Source organism: Mustela nigripes, chromosome 8, assembly GCF_022355385.1.
Source record: "Mustela nigripes isolate SB6536 chromosome 8, MUSNIG.SB6536, whole genome shotgun sequence".
Lineage (NCBI taxonomy): Eukaryota > Metazoa > Chordata > Mammalia > Carnivora > Mustelidae > Mustela > Mustela nigripes.
Genome location: NC_081564.1, coordinates 64,278,105 through 64,301,109, shown reverse-complemented (window position 1 = coordinate 64,301,109; position 23,005 = coordinate 64,278,105). Strand labels below are relative to the sequence as shown.

At 41.4% G+C, this 23,005-nt stretch overlaps 1 protein-coding gene across 2 annotated transcripts in view; it reads left to right on the top strand.

Moving 5' to 3' along the window:
* EPG5 (ectopic P-granules 5 autophagy tethering factor) overlaps positions 1–23,005 on the top strand; it is a 105,012-nt gene that overhangs the window by 15,200 nt on the left and 66,807 nt on the right. Inside the window, exons 4-13 of one of the 2 annotated variants that reach the window (XM_059409581.1) lie at positions 564–700; positions 1,598–1,705; positions 2,848–2,921; positions 4,837–4,942; positions 7,728–7,842; positions 8,478–8,628; positions 11,799–11,954; positions 15,465–15,622; positions 16,729–16,883; positions 18,705–18,845. In XM_059409581.1, the coding sequence (XP_059265564.1) occupies positions 564–700; positions 1,598–1,705; positions 2,848–2,921; positions 4,837–4,942; positions 7,728–7,842; positions 8,478–8,628; positions 11,799–11,954; positions 15,465–15,622; positions 16,729–16,883; positions 18,705–18,845 (1,301 nt within the window). The remainder of the gene's footprint in view (positions 1–563; positions 701–1,597; positions 1,706–2,847; positions 2,922–4,836; positions 4,943–7,727; positions 7,843–8,477; positions 8,629–11,798; positions 11,955–15,464; positions 15,623–16,728; positions 16,884–18,704; positions 18,846–23,005) is intronic. The other variant, XM_059409582.1, reaches the window with a different exon arrangement.

The following is a 23,005-nucleotide window of genomic DNA, read 5'->3' as shown; positions in this document are numbered from 1 at the left end:
CCGATGTGGGACTCGATCCCAGGACGCTGGGATCATGACCTGAGCCGAAGGCAGCTGCTTAACCAACTGAGCCACCTAGGCGTCCCGAAAAGTTTATTTATTTAAGTAAACTCTACACCCAACATTGGACTCAAACTCAAAAATCCCAAGATCAAGAGTCACATGCTCTTCAACTGAGCCAGCCAGGAGCCCCAGAATTCAGATATTTTTGATGCAACTTTTCTTCTTGGATTTTTTTTTTTAAAGATTTTATTTATTTATTTATTTGACAGATAGAGAGATCACAAGTAGGCAGAGTGGGGTTGGTGGGGGAAGCAGGCTCCCCACTGAGCAGAGAGTCCGATGCGGGGCTTGATCCCAGGGCCCTGAGATCATGACCTGAGCTGAAGGCAGAGGCTTTAACCCACTGAACCACCCAGGCGCCCCTCTTCTTGGATTTTTTTCTGAACTAAATATTTTGAAAATATTTTATTAATTAATTAATTTATAGATAGAGATACTAAAAATTCTCTCCAAAACTCTGTTTATGTGGGGGCTCATTTAATCCTCTTTTTAATTTATAGCTTGTAAACAGACAGAAAGCTTTCCCTCTGACCTCTGTCAACTTAAGGAGTGTATCAGTGTCTTATTCATGTTCACCAGAAGGGTTAATGAAGATACCCAGTTCCATGATGATATTCTTCTCTGGCTGCAGAAATTGGTAAGGGAACAAATACTTGAAGAATTATGCTTTCTGGAGTTTTCTTCAACAGCTTCTTCAGCTAATTCATTTAATGTATTAATTAGTGACTTTTTTTTATTCATGACACATGATAAGTTATACTTACCTAGTGTGTCATTAAGCACAAAGTAGAAGTATTTTTCTTCCTGATATACTTTATATTTAATCTCAGGCCTTCAGCTTAGGAAGAAATGGAAATGTGGGAAGCATGCTAAATTAAAGACGGGATACATATTTAGAATACAGGTAGCTGATCTAAAACCAATTATATCATTTATTTGTATTATCTTACATTTAGTGTTGTGTTCAGTCATACTTAAAGAACTTAAGAGAGAAAAGGCTGGTGTCAGGATTTGGGAGATCTAAGAAAGATGTTAAGTGTGTTAGAGAAGGAGGCTTGTTTATTTAGTCGTGTTTTCAGTGGGGCTACCTTGGGTGCTTCTTTCAGGTTAATATTAGAGTTCTTGCATATGTGGTAAAGTCCCAAGCATACTTATTTGGATTTGAGAATCTGTTGCAAACTCAGACTAAACTACTTGGCTTGCATGTATTCCCATGTGGCCAGGAATGTGAGTAAGTTGTATTTTGCCAGATAGTGAAAACTGGGTTTGCAGGAAGCTACATATGATGTTTTTATTGTAGTACTCATAGGTTCTTAGGCTTCCATGTGCATCTGTGGTAGAAACTCAACCTGTTAATAGTATATCTTTGGTTATACATATACTATATGTGTGTGTGTGTGTGTGTGTACAGTAGATCTCTGGTTCCTCTTCTGAAAGATTCCTGTATTTAAACATTGGCTAAGTCATTTACTAGACCCCTTGGCACATTTTTCTTCTTACTAGATAGTGAAACTGTATGTCCTTCCCTGTGCAGGTGTCAGTGTTACAAAGAGTTGGCTGTCCTGGAGATCACTTCTTCCTTTTAAACCATATTCTCCGATGTCCAGCTGGTGTTAGTAAGTGGGCTGTTCCTTTCATCCAGGTATGATGATGGTCTTCTGATTTTGAGTGGGATGAGAGAGATTTTGTTAAAACATTTTTCCTGAAGAAAATGTTTTTTTCCCTTTAAAAAACTGCTTAAAAATACTGATATTTAAAACAAAATTCTTAAACTATTTTAGTGTATATGTATTCTTGGGGGTTTTTATGCTGAAACTTCTTGGGCCACCCATCTTGATGAAATTAAGATAGAATTGCAGAAGTTCCCCTGTCATCTGGCTTGGTAGCTTCAGTAGTATGTAGTTCTGTAGAATTTCTGTGCAAGAAGACACACTGAGACTTTTTTTCCTGGTGATATTCAACACAGCTTCCTAAATTAGTCCCCGCAAGCATCGTTGGTATACACAAAACAGAAACCACGAGCATCTCAAAAGTTCTGTAATGCTAGCAGAGATCATGCTTTTGTGATCAATGTTTATATAATCACCTTCAGGGGCGCCTGGGTGGCTCAGTGGGTTAAAGCCTCTGCTTTTGGCTCAGGTCATGATCTCAGGGTCATGGGATCGAGCCCCACATCGGGCTCTCTGCTCAGCAGGGAGCCTGCTTCCTTTTCTCTCTCTGCCTGCCTCTTTGCCTACTTGTGATCTCTGTCTGTCAAATAAATAAATAAAATCTTAAAAAAAAAAAAAAAAAAAAATAAATATATATATATATATATATATATATATATATATATTCCCCTTCAGTGCTGATTATACGGCTCACAGTTTCTCCGCTCTGCTGCTTGCGTTTGGGTTATTTTCTTACTCACAGCCACCACTCAGATGGGTGGAAGCCAAGTGCATGCCAGGGGCAGCTTCTCCATGTGACCTTTTCTTTAGTATTTCTCGCAGTGAGAACTCTGAATCTCTTTAGGTAGGAGGAGGATTTTTGGTTTTGTCCAATATTGTGTTTCATCCTATGTGGGTACAGTTGTTGAAGTCAGCTGCTCTGCTCGCTGTGCTCTGTGAGTCCAGCTCAGTCAGGACTGCCAGGGAACCCATGTGCTCTCACTCTTGGGGATTATGTGCCAGTCCCATCTTTGTTTTCGTAACGGCTTCCTCTGTCAGAATGCTGGTGAACTGAGATCATGGATACTTGGGTTGTCAGCTTTCTACAGTATGCTTTTTCCTTTTCTGATTTCAGATCAAAGTGTTGAATAACCCATCAGGGGTCTTTCATTTTATGCAGTCCCTTGCCCTGCTAATGTCTCCTGTCAAGTAAGTGCGGAAGAGCTTTATGAAGTAGAAATTGAAATGCTTCTTTCTACCAAAGATTGGCTTCCTAAACTGCCCAGATCCAAAGATCCGCTAAGGGAGGTGTCAGCATTCCAGAATTTAATATTGCGGATTTTCTTTGGGTTGGATACCCTTTTCCCCCCACATGACCTTATTAACTTCTTATGTATAAACAATTAAGCTTTTTTTGGGTCCCTCTTTTTAGTGGATTTGCCTCTCGTGTCATATATGTCATTATGAAAGGAGCTGTGGAGAGACCAGAAAGTTATCTTTCCATTAGAAGAAGAGCTGTAGTAGAGAGGGGAAGAGGGCAGAGATCTAAGTGCCCACTTGGGAAGCTGCGATCAGCGTGCTAGCCCCAGGGAGCCTGAAGGGGGGTGGTGGAGCAGTGAGAGAAGATTCTAGGTGTATGTATGACTGGGTTGTAAGAATGGGGGCAGATCTCATTAAGAGAGAAAAGCAGGCAGGGCACTGTCGGTGGAGAGAAGATGCTATGGCCCAGGGTACAGGTAAGGTGGCGGTACGGAGGATACGTAGGAGATTAGCTTGGCTGGAGCAGAGACTGCATGGGAGATGGTCATACAGTGGAAGAGCTACAGTGACTTGGATGATAGAAGGTTTTGACATTAAAACAGAAGAATCTAGATTTGATAAAGTCTGGCCCTGTAGCAGATCAGGGCTTTTGAATAATTGTAAAAAGCATCCAGGAAAGCTAGGATGGACTGAAGGCAGAAGATGTGCTTCTGCTTAATTGAAGTGCAGTTAGAGACTTCTGGCTCTCCTGGCTCTGGATCCCAACCTCTTATCAAGAGGACATTTAGGGGGAGAAGGCACTGTCTTGTCTAGGTGACCTTGAACAGTGGTATTACCTCCGGCTCTCAGTCCTGGAAAGCCTGTCTGCCCCGGAGCCTGAGTTGGGGTAATGGTGGTGAGAAAGAGAAGGAGGGGAACCTAAAGGTTATCTTCGCAGAAAAGGATTAAGTAGCTGATGAAATAAGGAACTGGTGGGATAGGAGTGGTTCTGAGAGAACTCTGTAGACCTCTGAGCCCGAGTGATTGTGAGGGCATTCATGCCCTAACAGACCAACAGGGACAGAAAGGAGAGCTGTTTTATAAGGAGGAAAGTCTGAGGTCATTGAGGTATACAAGTGGACACACAGGATTGGAGCTCCTTGGGTTGAAAGGGCAGCAGTGTGCTGGAAGTCATGGGAGAAAGTTCCTGTAACAGGAAGGAATGGGCGAATTTTTCAGGAGCAGGCTGAAGGGGAAGGAACAGGGGCCATGTTGAAAACCATGTTGTAGTCTAAGAGAAGAAATTTCTCTGGTTATACCTGCTTCTCAGGTCTAGCCAACACCTTGTGAAACCTGGCTGGCAGGAATCCTCTCTAGTTCTCTCTGCCTGGATACAAGGGGTTTCTCTAACACGTGGTAGATAGGATTTTGACTTCAAAATGGTTTTGCCTTTAGAGGTACTCTTTTCCCCTAAACAAACTTCTGAATTACCTGCAGATTATCTTTTTATATTCAGTAAAGCTGATGAGATCGGATACTACATGTTCCTCAAGTCGTGTACTGGCACCAGTTTGTAAGCCTGGCTGGAGGCGAGGTCCCTCAGCAATCCGTATGTATTGAGGTCCTGGCATGCGGGAGCTGGGCCAGCATTACAGCTTCTCTGCAATTACTTGTCACTACTAATCCAGGATCCTCGAGGTCTGCACACCAAAATTAGGTTTTAGCTGCCTTGAGTTCTCGCCAATTCTTATTTGTTTAGTAGTTTAAACCATGTGTTGATTGGGTGGCCGGCTGAATCTTCTGCGGGGTTGAGTAGATGATCCAGAGTGCATGCGTGTGGGCTTTCTGTGTTCATGTGATTGGCGTGATCTCCCTTGTCCTTCAGAAATCGAGCGGAATTCCTGTGCCATATGAAGCCCAGTGAGCAGAAGCCATCCTCCTCGGGGCCTGCATCCGGGACGTGGACGCTAGTAGATGAGGGAGGAGAAGAGGTAACTTGTCGTGCCTGCATCATTTTCATTAATCATTGTCGAGCTCCCCTTATGTGCCACGCATTGTTCTAAGCACTTTTCACATGGTCTCTCCTTGACTTCTGTGACAGCCCCATGAGGGCAGGTACTGGTGTGAGAAAACCGAGGTGCAGGGGGCGAAAGAGTTTTCCCAGCAGGTAACATCAGTCTGTATAGTAAAGAGCTGGAGCTTATCAAGCTCTTCCTTTAACTCTTATGAATACTTCTTATCCATATGGTCTCATTTGTAAGGTATAAGATGGTTCTTTATTCTTGGTGAGAACTAAGTGATCCAAATCCAATTTCCCAAGATAGTACTTGTTGATTTTTCTTTCTGCTGTACAGAGGGTTAGTGTATCTGTCAGGAATTTTCCCTCCAGCTAGTTACCTGCCCACGTGCTTTTTTATGGTCCACATCCTGATTTGATGTACTGTCAAGGTGGCCAGGGACCAGATTTACTAAGTCTTCTTTTTATTTTTTTTTTAAATAATGTCTTTTTTTTTTTTTTTTTAAGATTATATTCATTAGAGAGAGAGAGAGTGAGAGAGAGAGCACAAGCAGGGGGAGTGGGAGAAGGAGAAGCAGGCTTCCTGTTGAGTGGGGAGTCCCATGTAGGGCTCCATCCCCAGATCCGGGGATCATGACCTGAGCTGAGGACAGACTCCCAATGACTGAGTCACTCAGGCGTCCCAAGACTCCTTCTTTTTATTTTTATTTTTTAATTTTTTTTTTAAGATTTTATTTATTTATTTGACAGACCGAGATCACAAGTAGGCAGAGAGGCAGGCAGAGAGAGAGAGAGAGAGACGGAAGCAGGCTCCCCACTGAGCAGGGAGCCTGATGCAGGGCTCAATCCCAGGACCCTGGGATCATGACCTGAGCCTAAGGCAGAGGCTTTAACCCACCGAGCCACCCAGGCGCCCCAAGTCTCCTTCTTTTTATTTTTTATTTTTATTTATTTTTATTTTTTTTAAAGATTTTATTTATTTACTTGACACAGAGAGAGAGATCATAAGTAGGCAGAGCATCAGGCAGAGACAGAGGAGAAGCAGGCTCCCTGCTGAGCAGAGAGCCCGACGCAGGGCTCGATCCCAGGACCCTGAGATCAAACCTGAGCCGAAGGCAGAGACTTTAACCCACTGAGCCACCCAGGTGCCCCAAGACTCCTTCTTTTTAAAAGAAGTTGACAGTTTGCAGCAGACAGTTTTCACAATGACAGCTGTGGCAGCCATGGGGATCATGTCTGTGTGTTTACCCAAGTGCTCATTCAGGACTGGGGGGCTGCTTTGCACTCATTTTCCTCTTCAGACATCTCTGCTAGAGACTCAGCAGTCACCTTGAAGAGAATTTCTCAGAAACTGGTGCTTTAAATTGTATTTAAAGATTGTGCTGAAATGCCCCCCCCCCCCCCCCGCCACGAGTGTGTTATCCTCTGAGAGAGAAGTCTTTTCTCTGGAAGGTTTCCTTTCTCCCAGAGACAGGTGATGGCTGGGGACCCTGCAGTGGTGCCTGGCCCCTGGCTAGTCCTTACTGACTGTTGAGTGAATTCAAGACCCTGGGGAGTAGGTGAGAATGTTGAGAGTGCTGTTGACTCAGAAGGCTGCAGGAAGGAAAGTGCTCTCAGTTTTTCACATTAGTGGTTCCTTGATACTGGCTCTATATTAGAACCAACTGGGCAGGGCGCCTGGGTGGCTCAATCATTGGGCGTCTGCCTTCAGCTCAGGTCATGATCCAGGGGTCCTGGGATCGAGTCCCGCATCGGACTCCCTGTTCAGTGGGAAGCCTGCTTTTCCCTCTCCCACTCACCCTGCTTGTGTTCCCTCTCTTGCTGTCTCTCTCTGTCAAGTAAATAAATAAAAATCTTAAAAAAAAAAAAAAAAAAAAAGGAACAAACGGGGGCAACTTAGAAATCTTGCCCAGGCCCACACCCAGACATCCAGATGTGTAAAAGCCTCCCAGGTGATTCTGATGTAGAACCAGAGTTGAGAGCTACTGCTCTAAGTAGAGTTTCTGAGGCTTGTCTGTAAGCCATTTAGGACTGAAAATGGGGCAGGGGTTGGGGGGGGGGGGGAGAGTGGCTTGGGAGGTTATCAATGAATGCTTTAGTACCTTGTTGAAATTGAGGTGGTATATTCTTCAGGATGTCTGGATCTTTTTACAGCATTCCCTTTTGAATGTAGCATATTTTAGGACACAAATCAACTTGTTTTCTAAGATGACTTTAGTGCTTGGTATTAAACAAAAACCCTAAAGGTTTCCCCTATATAATCTGTATGTATGGCCTGTTATTCTCTCCTGCTTTAGCAGCACTAACTGGCAACAGAACTTCAGTAGCTATAGCAAATGCAGATTACTTTGCCATAAGGCAGTGTATACTACAGTAGGCCTTGATTTGGGGGCAACAGACTTGTAGCTAAAGTAACTTGGCCTGAATATGTGGTTCTTAAATTCATGTTGTCAAAGCACTGAGCTTTTATAGTAAGATTTTCCACTCCTGAGGAATTTTTTATTTAATCTTCTTTGGAATGGACGTTTAATGAGGGCCGTTTCAGCCATGGAAGAGTGGGTATGACCCAGATGCACATATAATTGTGCTTGCGATTTCGGGGGATTTACAGCCCATCTGTGGAGCTGATAGTAGAAGTCCATGAAAACACATGGACCACGATGTAAGACTTGTATCTGTGATAATTTAGCTCTTGTAACTCTAGACCCTGGTGTGTTCTGATCCAATCAGCTGACATGATTTTGCATCTTTCCCCTTAGGATGAAGATCCCGAGACCAGTTGGCTTCTCCTTAATGAGGATGACTTGGTTATCCTTTTATCCCAGTTTCCGTTCCATGAACTCTTTCAGCATCTTCTTGGGTTTAAAGCAAAAGGTAGACTGATTTCTTTTGTCGTGTGGTAAATGGGATTGTGGCAAGCTCATTCCAGGAGCTCAGCATCCAGCCTTCCAACCTGGGCAGGTTTCTGATCTAGGTTCCTGGGTGCCTGGCCATCCCGTGCAGACATGGTTGCATCATATCTCAGTGTGATTTCCTTCCTTTCTCTTGTGTTTGTAATTTCCCACCTAGTGCTGAGATGCAGAAAGGTCAGCTAGCTTGCACATTGCCCAGCTTTTCTTTTTTTAAGATTGTATTTATTTATTTGAGGGGGTGGGGGGCAGGAGCAGGAAGGAGGGAGGGGCAGAGGGAGAAGCACACTCTCTACTGAGCAGGGAGCCCAATGTGGGGCTTGATCCCAAGACCCAGAGACCATGACCCAAACAGAAGGCAGATGCTTTAACCGAGTGAGCCACGCAGGTGCCCCCTATGTCTCCAGCTTTAATATATTGCTTTCATTTTATACTTTGTCTCAGGTTCCCCACGTCATGTTGACAGAGAAGCCAGAGCAATGGGATTGTTGAGTTTTCTCGCCTGTGGCTTTGTTTCCTCACTGAGGTGTTTATATCTGTGTCCTTCATTGTTTTTTGATAGTAATTGTAATTCCTCCCTTTTCTCCAATTATCTTCTAGATGATTATTCACCTGAAACAACAAGACCTCAAGAGATGATGAAAATTTTTGCCTTTGCTAACTCACTAGTGGAGCTTCTGGCTGTGGGGTTAGAAACCTTTAACAGGGCACGCTACAGGCAGTTTGTGAAGCGAATTGGTTATATGATCAGGTAATATTGCTGTTGCTGCATCTGTTTCTGTTTGCCTTTGCCTGGATCAGGCATACATACTGTGTGAAATTGAGATGATGGACATCTCAGTGTACGATTTGGGTCTGATTTATCATAAAAGTAAGAATTTTTTTTTACCATCTAGCAGATGGGAAGTCTATAAATGCTTCCAGTCAGAATATTTGGTTAATTATTTCAAATTTAACTGGTTTGTTAGGTAATTGTTCTTGGAGTCAAGGTTCTCAAAGTAGTTGCTGGGTTGAACTTGGCCAGAGAAACTCAACTCAGTCATGGAAAATGAAGCCTCTCTGAAGCTTCTCTCCTTTTCCTTTGCTCCCTGTGTTCTTCCACCTCCTCGCTCTTACCTGGGAATTGTCACTGAGCTGCGGAGGATTGGCAGTAGCTCCTTCATGTCATTGTTTTCCTTTTACCTCTCTTATTTATTCTTATTCTGATTTTCGGTTAAATGCCATTTAAAGAAAGTTGCAAAGACATCTGTCATTGGCCCCTGTTTTGAACTGAGGAAAGCGTTATCATTTATTTAATTGAAAAATGGGTTTATGGTTTTATGATCAAGTATGAATAAATTTTGAGAACATGTACTGCTTTTTATTGAATTAGTTTTGTATCCTCTTTTCTGCATTATTAATTTTTCTGTCTTTACTGTCATTCCCTATAGCACATCAGTATGCTGTTGTTTATTCCAACTTCCCTTCTTTCCAAAAAAGCCTCTAAAACCTCTCCCCCTCCTCAGTGATGTTTCCCAAACAAAATTGATTATAATTATTTGTTTATTTATTTCCATGTGCTTTGTAAAGCCAGGTAAATGGTTATAGGATGCCCTGCAAGGCTGTGACTTTGAAGGTCTTTAAAAGCCTTTAGTAGAGGGTATTGAAAACAAGAGACAGTGGAAGGAAGGATCGTTGGTGCCTTGGAGAGTAATTTCTTTAAATCTAAAAGCCCATGTACTCATTATTAGAAGTTCAGACGATAAGGTAAAGCCTGTCCTTTTGTTCGTTTATGTGATGTAGGATTGAGTGCCCACTGCATGCCAATGATATACCTTCTCGGTTTTTTTTGTTTGTTTTGTTTTGTTTTTTTTTACCTTCTCGTTTTATTCTCCCAATAACTTTGTAGGAAAGACATTGTTATTCCTGCTTTAAAGTCGGTATTCATTCTATAATATTTCTGTGTAAATACAGTTGATTATTATAGTGTATTATGATCTCTCTTTGTCTTCCATCTACTTATTTTTCTTTGTACCTATTGCACATTCTTCTCACACCTTCCAGTTGTAGAACTGTTTTCTACAAGGTCCCTTTCTTCAGGTCATCTATTGGTTCCAGGTTTTTCCCTCTATTCTTGCTTGAATTCTCCACAGTCAGGCTCTCCCCACACCCCACCCCTGGACCCACTAGACAGCTCTTAAAAATGAAGGGCACTAATGAACTTTGTTCTACTGAGCCAGTGGCCAGTTCTGAGTCTTCTCCCTTACATTTCTCCCATAGTTGACATAGCTTTCTCAGAGTTGCTCACTTTCTCCTTTAAACATTTTCTTTGGGGCACCTGGGTGGCTCAGTGGGTAAAGCCTCTGCCTTTGGCTCAGGTCACGATCTCAGGGTCCTGGGATCGAGCCCCGCTTTGGTCTCTTTGCTCAGCAGGGAGCCTGCTTACCCCTCTCTCTCTGCCTGCCTCTCTGCCTACTTGTGATCTCTCTCTCAAATAAATAAATAAAATCTTTAAAAAGAAAACAAACATTTTCTTTGCTTGGTTTCCAGGATCCCATATTTTGGTTTCTCCTCCATTTCCCTAGCTTCTCATTTTCTGCCTCCTTGGTTGTTTCACCCTCACTCTCAAACTTCTTGATGTTGGACTGCCCCAGGACTCGGTTCCTGGACCTCTTCTCTCCATCAAAACTTGCTCTTCGGACTTCATCCATTCTCATGTCTTTAAATGTCATCAAAGTACTACGACGGTTCTCAGAGTTCTATTTCTAGCTCGTGCCTCTCTCTTAAGCCTGTAAGCGCAGCTGCCAACTCAGCACCTCCCCTTGGATGACTCACAAACATTGTAATTTAATACACCCAATGGACCTCCCCGGTCTCCTCCTTGGCCTTACTGTCTTCAGTAAGTGGCAACTTTATTCTTCTGTTTGCTCAGGCTAGAGTACTTGGTGTCATCCCTGTCTTTTTATACCCCACATCCAGTGTGACAGCCGATTCTGTCATCTCTACCTTCAAAACACTGTCATCAAATCTAAGATGCCACCAATTCTGAAGATGCATTTTGTGTGCCTCTTAAGAAAAAATGCTACAGAAGTATGGCATGTTACCAGTTTAGGACATATTCCATTTTGCAGGGATTATAGTGTGAAAGATGTGCATCCTTTTAAACTAATGAAACCTCCTGTTTTCAGAATCCAGCCGCTTCTCCCCAAGTTCACTGCTACCACCCTAGTTCATTCTCACATATTTCTCCCGAATTACAATTATCATTGTTAATAGCCTCCTGACTTGTCTTCCTGCTTTTGCCCTTGCTCTACCCTCGGATTATTCATGCAACAGCCAGTGTTCCCTGTAAGTGGTGAGTCAGGAGCTCGTGTCATTCGTCTGCTCCCAGTTTCAGTCAGAATAAAAGCCAAAGGGTTCGCAGTGGCCTGGTCTCCTGTCACTTTTCTGATTTCTTCTCCAGCCAGTCTCCCGCCCACTTACCTTGCTTTCACACACTGGCTACCTTGCTGTACCTCCAACATCCTGAATATGCCTTGGAGCCCTCTCTCTGGTTGTTCCTTCTACCCGGATGCTCTTCCCTTAGATACCCCTGTCTTTACTCACACGTCCTCTTTGGTGAGGCCTTTCCTGCTCCCAGCCAACCTCCTTACTCTGGAAAACTCCAGAGAAACTTTAGTCCCCTCTCCTACTTATTTTCATCGTCACTTATGACCATTGGACAGATTATACTTTTCCCTTTACTTTGTTGTCTATTTGCCTCCGCTAAATGTAAGCCGCGTGAGTGTGGGGTTTGCCCTCTCGCTGACTGTCTTTAGAACCTTGAAGGTAGCAGCTGTTCCGTGATATGTACTGGGCAAATTAGTGCTTCCAATGTAATATGAAGGTGCCAGGATTGAGTACATGAATGAAAAGTGCTGTATTGCCTTTCCTCCTGTTCAGGATGACCCTTGGTTATGTGAGCGACCATTGGGCACAATTTGTGAGCCACAGCCGAGGCTTGGGTTTGGCCCAGCAGCCCTACTCCGTGGAGAAACTACAGGTTGAATTTGATGAACTGTTTCTGAGAGCTGTCCTGCATGTGCTGAAAGCCAAAAGGTAAGACATGTGATGATGATTGTTGAGAAATGGCTCCCTGGCTCGTGAGGAAGATTGGTGCGAAAGTCATCGACTACAGTTAGATCTCTTACAATAATGTCTGAGTGCATTTCATCTATTTCTTATCTTGGGCAAATTCATTGTCTTTAAGTTTCCTTATCTGTCATGGTGGACTGAAATGCTCTTTTTAAGATTTTTTTTTTTCAATCTTAAAATAACCCGATTCTGATACCTCAGTGGTGTCATCCCTCAACTTTCGGGGAAGCCTTGAACAAGGTATGAATTCTCTTTCCCACCCATCTCAGTGCTTGAGTGAGGCAGGGCAGGTGCTCAGTGCACAGCACAAATGATTTGCCCATTTTATTGTTCCAGTTGTCTTACCGTGAGGTTTCTCGTGGGTCCTGGGCCCCTGTGCTTGGCTGTGTAAATGCTGTCTTCTGGTCATGTTGTCTTTGTTGCTGCTTTTAGCCCGGGATACACTTGAGGGAGGGAAAGGGGCACAGTGGTGCCTCCTGCACTGTCTTCCCTGAGCCATCTGGCCAAGTGTAGGAGCAAGTTCTGCCAAGTGTTGTGCCCTCTGCTGGGAGATGTTTTATGGCCTCCAGTCCACTCATGAGCTGCCAGCTCTTCCCCAGCTTTGCCTTCTTCTGAGGTCTCTGTGCTCCATCTTGCCATGATCTCTAACTTCAGCCCGTACTCATTGTGTGTTGTGTAATGGCTTTGAGTCTTGCCTGCTATTTACTGACACCTTGGGCCAGTCACCTAGTCTTTGTCTTCTCATTTTCCTCATTTATAAAATGGAGATGATGGTAATGATTCTGCCTGTTCCATCGACCTCATGGATATGTGCCCAGGATGAAATGCAGTAGTATATGGAAATACTTTTTAAATCATGAAGGACCTTTTGGATGTAGGTGGTGGTGGTTCTTTGTGGCTTCAGATGAAGAATAGAGTAACTGCTCACTTACAGAAATTTCAGAACCCCTTGACTAAGTCTTAAGCACTTTTAGGCACTCAGAAGGCATGGATCTAAGATATATAGAACTTGGGCTTAGATATTTATCTTTACTTGTTTCTCATTCTATATTGTCCATAAATTTGGTGGTCTCATCGGGTTTACCAGATCCTGTGCAGAATCCTGCTGGGGGTCAGGAGTAGTCTTCGGTGTCTGATCTGTCATGTGTTCTTGTGGCCGCTTAGCTGAGATGGAAAGCTCTCACCATAGTTACTAATTCCTAGAGTTGGAGCTGTGAACTCTTCTCCTGTAGCATTATACATGTAATTCACAAAGGCGGTCCTGTCATTTTAAACTTTAAAATATTGAGAACTGTTGTTCTTGAGTTTATTTTAGGAAAGAGATTACACAAGAATCAGATATTTAAAGCCATGATGACATTTAAATGTATTTGGCTTTCCAGTAGAAATTTCTGACAGTGGTTATCCCCCAACCCAAAGCAAAACAAAACCAAAGGACAGCAAAAACCTAAGCCAGACTTACTGCATAACTGCCATATGGGGGATTTCATGGCCTGAAATACACAGTCTCATGACATTACTTTTAAGGCCTCTGCAAATTCCTCTTATTGTTTTGGAATAAGTTATACAAGAGAGTCAGGTCCTATGTGAGGTGCTAGAATAATTATTTAATAAGACAGAAGCTTGGCCCAACTGAACTTAACAGTTTCTTCAACCTTTGCTCAGGAGTCTAGCTACTGCTTTTCAGAATCTAGGTCAGTGGTGGTTTGGGCCACTAGTAGCGTGGTGATGGCGCCTAGATGTGGGTCTGGCTTATACTATTTAATTTCTTATTCTTTTTCTCTCAATAAGCTTTGTTTGTTTTTAATTGGTTAATTTGTAGGTTTGTCCAAAATACAGCAACAGTTTTGAGTGCTTCCCTGTTTTTAAAAGGATTTTTTTGAGATAAAATTCATATAACCCAATTTTAATGAGCATTTACTGAGAGTGCTGATTGTTTGCAAGATACTGGTTTAGGTAGGGGATAATTTGAAAATAAGGCTCTAGGTTACATTTAAGTTTATTCAAAGATGAACAAAACCTGGTTTCTACTCTCAAATTGTTGTGGTTTGTATGTGTATGTAAATTACAGCAACTTGAGGCATTTCTCACTGTGTTGTTTGAGGAGCACTTGAGTCTGAGTCACCCAGGATGACTAGAACCTGAAAATTCTTGGGCCAGAGCTGTGACCTACAAAATCAGGATCTGTGTAGGCAGGCCTTGGAATCTGCATTTTCCACAGTCTCCTGGTTTTTTTGTCGTCGTTGTTTGTTTTTGTGTGTGTGTGTGAGTAAAGCAATTGAAGATTATTAAATGAACATACAGAAAAAGCTTTCAAGAGTGAGAGGGGTCCCTGCAGAATTGCCACTGAGGGCCTTTAGAGTTGGTCTTTTCTAGAAAGCTAACCAGGGAACTTATATTCTTTTTAACATCTCTATTGATACCAACATTGGGCAAGGACTAGTGATAACACCTTCAATGGCTTAACATCCTTTGTAGGGTCTGGTTATTCTTTGTTGGTCATAGGTGATTATCATAAAAAAGACACCCACCCCACAGGCCTAGGGCAGGTGGTCGGGTTTGTTCCATTATGCCTGGTTTCCCCACGCCTGCACACTTTTGGGATTTCTGTGAGCCTGATCACGTAGCCCCCTATTTATCTCTCCCTGCCTAGCCCTGCCTGTCCTTTACTCATTTCTCCTCGCTAGAATAGTCTCCCTGTGATTTTTCTGCCCGCTCTGGTGTAAGAACCACCCATAAAGGGTATGATATTGCCAAAGTCAGGTATGGATGGAATTGTGTAATAGTGCTGAGGAGGAAATCAGAGGAGGGCTTCATAGTTGGAGGGATGGCAGCTTGGAGGTACGAGATTCTTGCCGTGCTCATCCAGGAATGGTCTCATACTCTGCACGCAGCGAGGCCTCTGGTTAGAAACATGGGTCTGAGCTGTATAGTGGAAGCCTTTGAACATGGGGCTGAGGAGTGTGAATTTCATTCAGTGATGAGTGGAGAGGCCCTGCAGGGTTTTTGATTCTCCTCCCTCTCATTGCACATGTGTCTTTGTACACACTCGTACCCGCATGTAGACTCAGACACATACATCCATATCTAAGCGCCTGTCACCCAGGCCTTAAAAAGATCTTTGGTTCAAAACACAGCTCTGCCTCCTATTACCCTTCCTGGGCCTTAGGAGCCTTACCGGTAAAGTGAGGAGAGTATCACTAGTAATACTTGCCTTGGTTTTTGTTAGGACGGAGTGAGATGATCTGTATGGTGGCGTGATTAGAACAGAGCCTGACACAGACGAAGTTTCTGTGCGAGTCTTGCTGTTACTGTTACCCGTCCTTGAGGTGTTGGTGGCCGAAGCATGTTAGAAAAATTGCTGTGTTGTGATTTAAGAACTTTTTTTTTCCTACTAGAGCAGGTCTGCCTGCTTTCTCAGTGTGGTGAAGTTGACTGATAAATGAAACTATTCCTACTCTTTAAAACACGCAGACTTGGCATTTGGCTGTTTATGTCGGAAATGCCCTTTGGGACGCTGTCGGTCCAGATGCTTTGGAAGCTCTTCTACCTCATGCACCAGGTGGAGAGTGGGAATCTGGAGAAGCTCTGCGTCGCTCTCCCGCCTGCTGAGTGCAAGAAGCAGCTTCAAGGTACAGTCTGGCCAGAGTGTGCCGCGCAGCTCTTTTCACCCTGTGTGCCTTCATGGCTTTATTCCTTTTATTTTTAGAAGGACTAAGAGAACATTTTACTCTGTATACTCGTATGTAGTAATTTTGAAATTTGAAAGGCTGCTTTATTGCTTTGACATATTAGAATGATAATTCCAGTTTTCATTATTCTTGAAAGGCTCTGGGTAGTAATTTGGTATGATCCCAGCTCGGGGATGAGAAATGAAAATTGGGTTGTAAATGCCCCCATGGAGTTATTTTGAAAATATGGGACATTTGATGGACTACCTTTGATTTCTGAAATGTGTAAACACCTGGAAAGAAGTGTAGGCTTATTGCCTTCTTATTTTGCAAATTCCATCAGGGGAATGTATTTTTTAAACAGACTTTTTTTTCAATCTTTCCCCTGTATCTTTGCCTTTGTAGCATTTAGTTTTCTGTCATGGATCCCAAAACTCTAGTGCCCCCTAGTGACAAAATAGTGTGTTGCGTACACTGCATCCTCAGAGAAGTTGGTAGAATGAACACACTGTATACTGTTTATCACATTTAGCAGTATTGCAGTCATGGTTGTAACTAATTTCTTGCCCCAGATTTTCATTTATAAGAAAGTCTCTTTTGTTTGGAATGAATGCTATGTTTTCACTGAGTGCTTTGCTAGTCCTAGCAGTTCTCATTAGTAAGGTTGTCATCATTCATTTGGCTGACAGTTAACTAAGTTGTTTCAGGTATCTGAAACAACTAAGTTGAAGGTATCTCACCTGGTGACAAAACCCACCACTATTCACTAGTGTCATTTAATCTTCAACAACCTTTTAAGGCAGATGGAGAAACTGAGGCTTGGGGTGTTAAGTATTATCTTTGAGGCTACATTATTTGTAGAGTTGGAATTTCATGTGGTCTCTGCCTTTTCCCCAGAAGCCTGTAGAAATCCATTCTGGAACAAAGAATCTTTTCTAAATATTATAAATATATTAAAAGATATCTCTAAATATCTTCTAATTTTATACCTCCTTTCTCTCTGGGAGAGTGATTAAAAGTGTTATCTCTTCATTCTTTGTTCTAATTTTCTTGCCCTGAATTTGCAGACCCAGAACACTTTGTGAATTTTGAGAAGTGTCTTTCTTCCATGAATAGCTCGGAAGAGATTTGCCTTCTGACTACATTTGCTCAGATGGCTCAGGCCAGAAGAACCAATGTGGATGAAGACTTCATAAAAATTATTGTTCTGGAGATATATGAGGTTAGAATATTAAGTTTTAGAAGTCAGCTAAAAAATGTTTTCTTTGGGATCTTTTGATTCTTTTGGGATTGCTTTACAAAAAAAAAAAAATGTGACTAGTACTGAGTATGGAAGGAGGTAGAAAATCAAACGAATATCATGTTGCTATAAGGAGTATTGAAAATACAAATCCTGCTCATTCCACTTCCCCTTACTCTCTTGACATTTGATGGGTGAATTTCAGTGAGGAATAGACCATCTGGCACAGCCTGACACTTGCGGTTTTATCAGTGTCTGCTGCTGCTTTGCCCCACAACACTGCCAGTAACACGGAGGTCTGGTTTCTGAGCCAGTTTATTTATTTGTAAAAAAATTTTATTTATTTATTTAGTGTGTAAGTGGGGGGAGGGGCAAAGGGTGAGGGGGTGAGAATATCAAGAGACACCCCAGTGAGCTTGGAGCCCGACACAGGGCTCGATCCCACAATCCCGAGATCATGACCTGAGCTGAAATCAAGAGTCAGGCGCATAACCATCTGAGCCACCCAGGCACCCCTGCTGAGCCAGTTTATATGAAATGGTGGAAAGAATACTGATGCTCACGAAGAAGATGTGCGCTTGTTTTAACTCTGCTAGCAGTTGCCCATCTCACAGCTGAAAAGATGCCTTCCCACTCTGGGCTCAGCTTCCTCAGCTATAAAATGATGAGGTGGAATGAGATCCTTGCCTTCTTCCACTAAGCCAACACTAAGGGAGGAAGAGAGTAGACTCTGGACCCTGAGTGTCTAGAGGCATAACCCATATATTTAAAAAGATGCGTATTTTCCATTTAGGGTGTCATTTATTTGTTTATTTTCATTAAAAAGTATTTCTTCCGAACTATTCAAGTAAATTTGAAGTCAGATTATGTTTGAAGAAGATTATCCTACTTTCTCCCCAGTACCCTGGTTTGAGAATGATACCACTGGATGATCCAAAGTTCTTTTCCAGGATCAAATACTAGGCTATTCAAACACTAGGCTATTGTACTTTGTACTTAGCGTGAAGTTAAGGCCTAAATCAGTCTGGCATGCCAGACTATCTTCATGATACGAGAATATTGCAGGGGAAAGACTGTTTCCATATACAGTAAGTGGTGTTCTCAAGGTCTTTTGTGAAAGTAATATTTGTGTTCTTGAGTGTTTCAAGGATGTTGGCCAGTACTTAGAGTAAAAATTACATTGTGTATTACATTCTGATTCTTCTTGTGTGTTTGTGTGTGTGTGTACATGTGTGAAATTGAGGCAGCACTTAATCTTACTGAGATGCCCTCTCACCTTTTTGTTATTTTTTTGTTCTATTCTCTTGTATTTTTAAAAAAATCTGCTTGCCATTGATATCAGTGGGTTGCAGGCTGTACTTTGGAATATGTTGTTCAAGAAGCATTGGTGAACATTGCTATTTTAGAAGCTCTTGTCAGTGGGGATCTTATTTTGTAGGAGAAAATAGGTATTTCTATGAAATGCATTCTGATTTTTATCATTTTAGCAGTTTTAAAGAAGTTTTTACACCAAAGGGTATAACACCAAAGGTATTTATAGCTACAGATAGACTTTGGGATGTATTTACTATGTGGGGCAGTTGGAGTTGTTGTTTTATAGTTGCTTCCCTGCCCCTTCTGACTCCTAGCCTCAGGATAGATGGTTTGCTCTCTAAAGGTCCAACATCTTCTTGAACATAGTGTGACCTGAGGCTTAGTGTGAGATTCTTTCTCATTTGCTTGAGGACATCCTAAATGAAGTATGGAACTGTGTTTTGACTGACAATTGACTGAAAGTACCATTTCCACTCCTCCCACCTTTAGGTATCTTACGTCACCCTGTCCACCAGGGAGACTTTTTCAAAGGTTGGTCGAGAGCTCTTAGGGGCCATCACAGCTGTTCACCCTGAGATAATATCTATCCTTTTGGATCGAGTTCAAGACACCATTGACCAGGTGGGAATGGTAAGAGCAATGATTTTGTTTGTTTTGCTTTTTTTTTTTGTTTTGTTAAATCCTACATTCATGGAGCAATGAGAAAAATAGGTTGTTGGGAATGTCTGAGTCACAGGCACGGCAGGGTGAAGAGAGCATGTACTGTGTCCCGGACTCTGCCACTCACCAGGCCTGCTTGGGGTTAGCAGCTTTGTACAAAAAGTCTGTAACCTCCCTAACAGGTCTTTCTTCTAACTGTAGTCTGTAGTTAATAACCGTTTGCATTGGCTATCATAATTTTTATGTTTTATACTTGGAAGAAGACAACCCTGATTAGGAAGAAAGGCCCTATTTACATCAGCCAAAAGCAAAATTAAAAGTGGTGATTTAGGTTGACTTCTGTCATTTGTCACAGCCCCTTTTGTAATCTTTGTCCATGTTAAAAACAGCTGTGTTGTGGTATAATTCATATGCCATACAATTAATCTGCTTAAAGCTTGTAAGCCAATGGCTTTTAGGATACTCACAGAGTTGTGCAGCCATCACCACTCTCAATTTTAGAACATTTTCATCACTTCAGAAAGAAACCACAAGGTCCTTAACTCTTACATTCTGTCTCTCCCTTCCTGGCAGCCCTAAGCCATCACTAATGTGCTTTTTGTCTCTAGATTTGACTCTTCTGGACATTTTATTTTATTTAATTTTATTTTTATTTTTTAAAAAGATTATTTATTTATTTATTCAACAGAGAGATAGAGAGGGAACACAAGCAGGGGGAGTGGGAGAGGGAGAAGCAGGCTTCCCACTGAGCAGAGAGCCCAAAGCAGGGCTTAATCCCAGGACCCTGGGATCATGACCTGAGCCAAAGACAGATGCTTACTGACTTAGCCACCCAGGCGCCTCTCTTCTGAACATATTATATAAACAGAGTTATATGATATGTGGTCTGTGACAGGCTGCTTTTACTTAGCGTAATGTTTTTCAGGTTCATCCGTGTTCTAGCATCTGTCAGCGCTTTCTGCCTTTTGATGGCCAAATAATATTCCATTGTAGGCATGTGCCATTTTTAAAAACATGTACTTAATGAAGATCTTCATCATCATCTGTAGGCTGTAATGTGTGAGTTTTTCTAATGGCAGGGAGTCACGTATTATAACTTGAAGAGGAACATTTAAAGCACTTTTCTGTATGGTATTTGCAAAGGGCCCTTCTGTCTTGTAGTCACTGCATTATTCCTGTATGATAGATGACTGATAACTGTCATTGCTTTATCACATTCAAAAGTGGGCAAATTCCAGTGAAAGACTGGTTCATGAGACACATTTTTTTCTAAATGAAGGATACATGACATACCATGCTTTCCTTGGAAGAGTACATGGTACTTTTTTTTACATTAAAAAATTTAAATGGTGGTAAATTATATGCAACATAAAATATACCATTTTAGCCCTTTTTAAGTTCAGAGACCTTATGTACATTCACATTGTTTTGCTGCCTACCGTCCCCATCATCCATCTGTAGAACTGTTTTCATCTTGCAAAACTGGAACTCCGTACCAGTTAAACAGGAAGTCTCCTTTCCCTCCATCCTCCTCCCTCCAGTGCTGGCAGCCAACATTCTACTCTCTCTATGAGTTTGACTGGTCTGGGTACCTCAGATAAGTGAAACCATCCAGTATTTCTCCTTTTTGACTAGCTTACTTTATTTAACATATTGTGGTCAGTGTTTATGCATGTCATAGCATGTGTCAGAATTTCCTTCCTTTTAAAGCCAGAATAATGTTCTATTGTAAGTATGGACAACATTTTGTTTGTCTGTTCTTCTCTTGATGGGCACTCGGATTGCTTCTTCGTTTTGGCTGCTGTGAATAATGTTGCTACGAATAGGAGAATACAGCTCTCTCTTTGAGATCATGCTTTCCATTCTTTTGGGGATATGCCCAGAAGTAGAATTGCTGGAACATAGGGTAATTCTGTTTATCAGTTTTTGAGGCACCACCATACTGTTTTCCATGCGGTAGTAGTATAGTAGTAGTTTTTAAGGAAAGCATTGTAGCCCACTGTGATATGCTTATGTTGAGATGAAAGGCTTTTTATGTGCAACATACAGGAGCATGTTTTTGGTTGTTCAGTTTTGAGTGATTATCTAATGGGATGAGTCCCAAAGAAATATACATGGGGGAGGTGTCACAAGATTCTTCCTATTTGATAGAGCTCATTACTATTTTCTCTTAAGTGTTTTTCTGGTTTTGAGTACACTTAAATTTTAAATTCAGTCATAATACTTCAAGTAGTAAACTGTGCCCAGAGGTATATTTAACTGTAAAAATTGGGACCATTAGGTTTTTAGAGCACATCTTGTTAAAGATGCCTCTGCTCTCTGTTTATACCTGTAGTTTTGCGCTCTGTGAATTTGCTGACATTTTTGGAGGAACTTGTTCAAACCCTCTATACTTTTAGATGAATAGGATAGCTTTGAAGATTTTTGTTGTCACCTTGGGATAATCAGGAATCAGATCTAGCCCCAGAGACTGAGAATGATCTCTGGGTTCTAAACTGTTCTAGTTTTCACATGTTGAACCATTACTGTTCCCTGGCATAAAAGCCACTGAATCATGGTGTATTATTCTTGATATATGTTGATAGATTCAGTTTGATATTTTTTTTTTGTTGAGGATTTTTACATGTATATTTATGAGGGTATTGATCTCTAGTTTTATTGTTATGTCTTCGTTAGGTTTTGATTTTAGGGTCATGTTCGCCTCATCATGTGAGTTGGGAAGCATTCCTTCTTCTTCTGTTTCTTTTAAGAGTTTTTTAAGATTGCTGTTTATTCTAACTTGACTGTTTGATGGAGTTAACAGTGAAATCATCTCGCCTTAGAGTTTTCTTTGTAGAAAACCCTTTGGTAACAATTTGCATTTCTTAAACACACAGAGCTGTTCAGATTTTTATTTTTCCTTAGTCAGTTTTGGTAGGTTATGTTTTTAAAGGCATTTTCCAATTTCATCTAACTAGTTGAATTTATTGGCATAGAGTTTTTGGTAATATTCCCTTGTTAACGTTTTAATGTCCCTAGGTCTTTCATGATAGTCACACTTTGATTCTTAGTGGACAGATACATGCTAAACCATAATTTTATCTAGCTGGGATAGATGTTTTTCTGGACAGATTTCATTGCTGTACTAACTGTTCTAGAACCATTATTTTGCCCTTTCTTTCAGATTCTCATGGGGTAAAGTAGGATTTTTCCATCTTTAAAATTATTATTTTACCATTTTATTGAGAATATTCAAGACCCTTATTAACAAGTCCTCATGAAAATTTAACAGTGAGTGCACACATACACACAAAGGAAAGATTTCTTTAAAATTGATTCTTTCTACTCTTCTTTCACATTTTGTTTTGCCTCTCATTGGGAGCAGTGCAGAAACCTGAAAAATACTAGTATGTATGTATGTTCTAGATCTGTGTTGTCTGATACAGTGGCCACTAGGTACGTGGTACTATAGAGTCCTTAAAAGATGGGTAGTTCAAATTGAGGTGTCCTGTAAGTATAAACTGCTCACTAGGTTTCAAAGACTTCATATGAACAAAAGTATGTAACCTGTCTCAATAGTTTTGTGTAATGATTATATGTTGATAACGTACTGGGTGTATGGGATTAAATGAAATATATTATTAAAATTAATTTTACTTGTTTAACTCTTAAAAATGTAGCTGTTAGAAAAATTAAAATTACATATTGACTTGCATTATCTTCCATTGGCTAGCACTGTTCTAGACATTATAAAATGAATTTCTCTTCTGATCAGTCCCCCTTAAAGCAAACTATTGAGTGAACCCAGATTTATCTTAATTTGCACACATGGATATGTTGTTCACAAAGTTGATGCTATAGACTTTTTGTAAACAAGTTTTATAAACTTTTTATTACAGAATCTTTCAGATCTCTATAAAAGAGAGAATAGGGTAATGGATCCCTTTGTACCCATCATCCAGCTTCAACAGTTACCAACTCTTGGTCGATCTTATTTCCTCTTCACCTCCATTGAGTCCTTTCCCTCCTCCCCAGATTGCTTGGAAGCTAACAGAAATATCTTTTTAAATGTCACAGAAGAAATAATTATTTTTTTATAGTTGACATGCAATATTATATTCATTTCAGGTGTGCAACATCGTGACTTGACA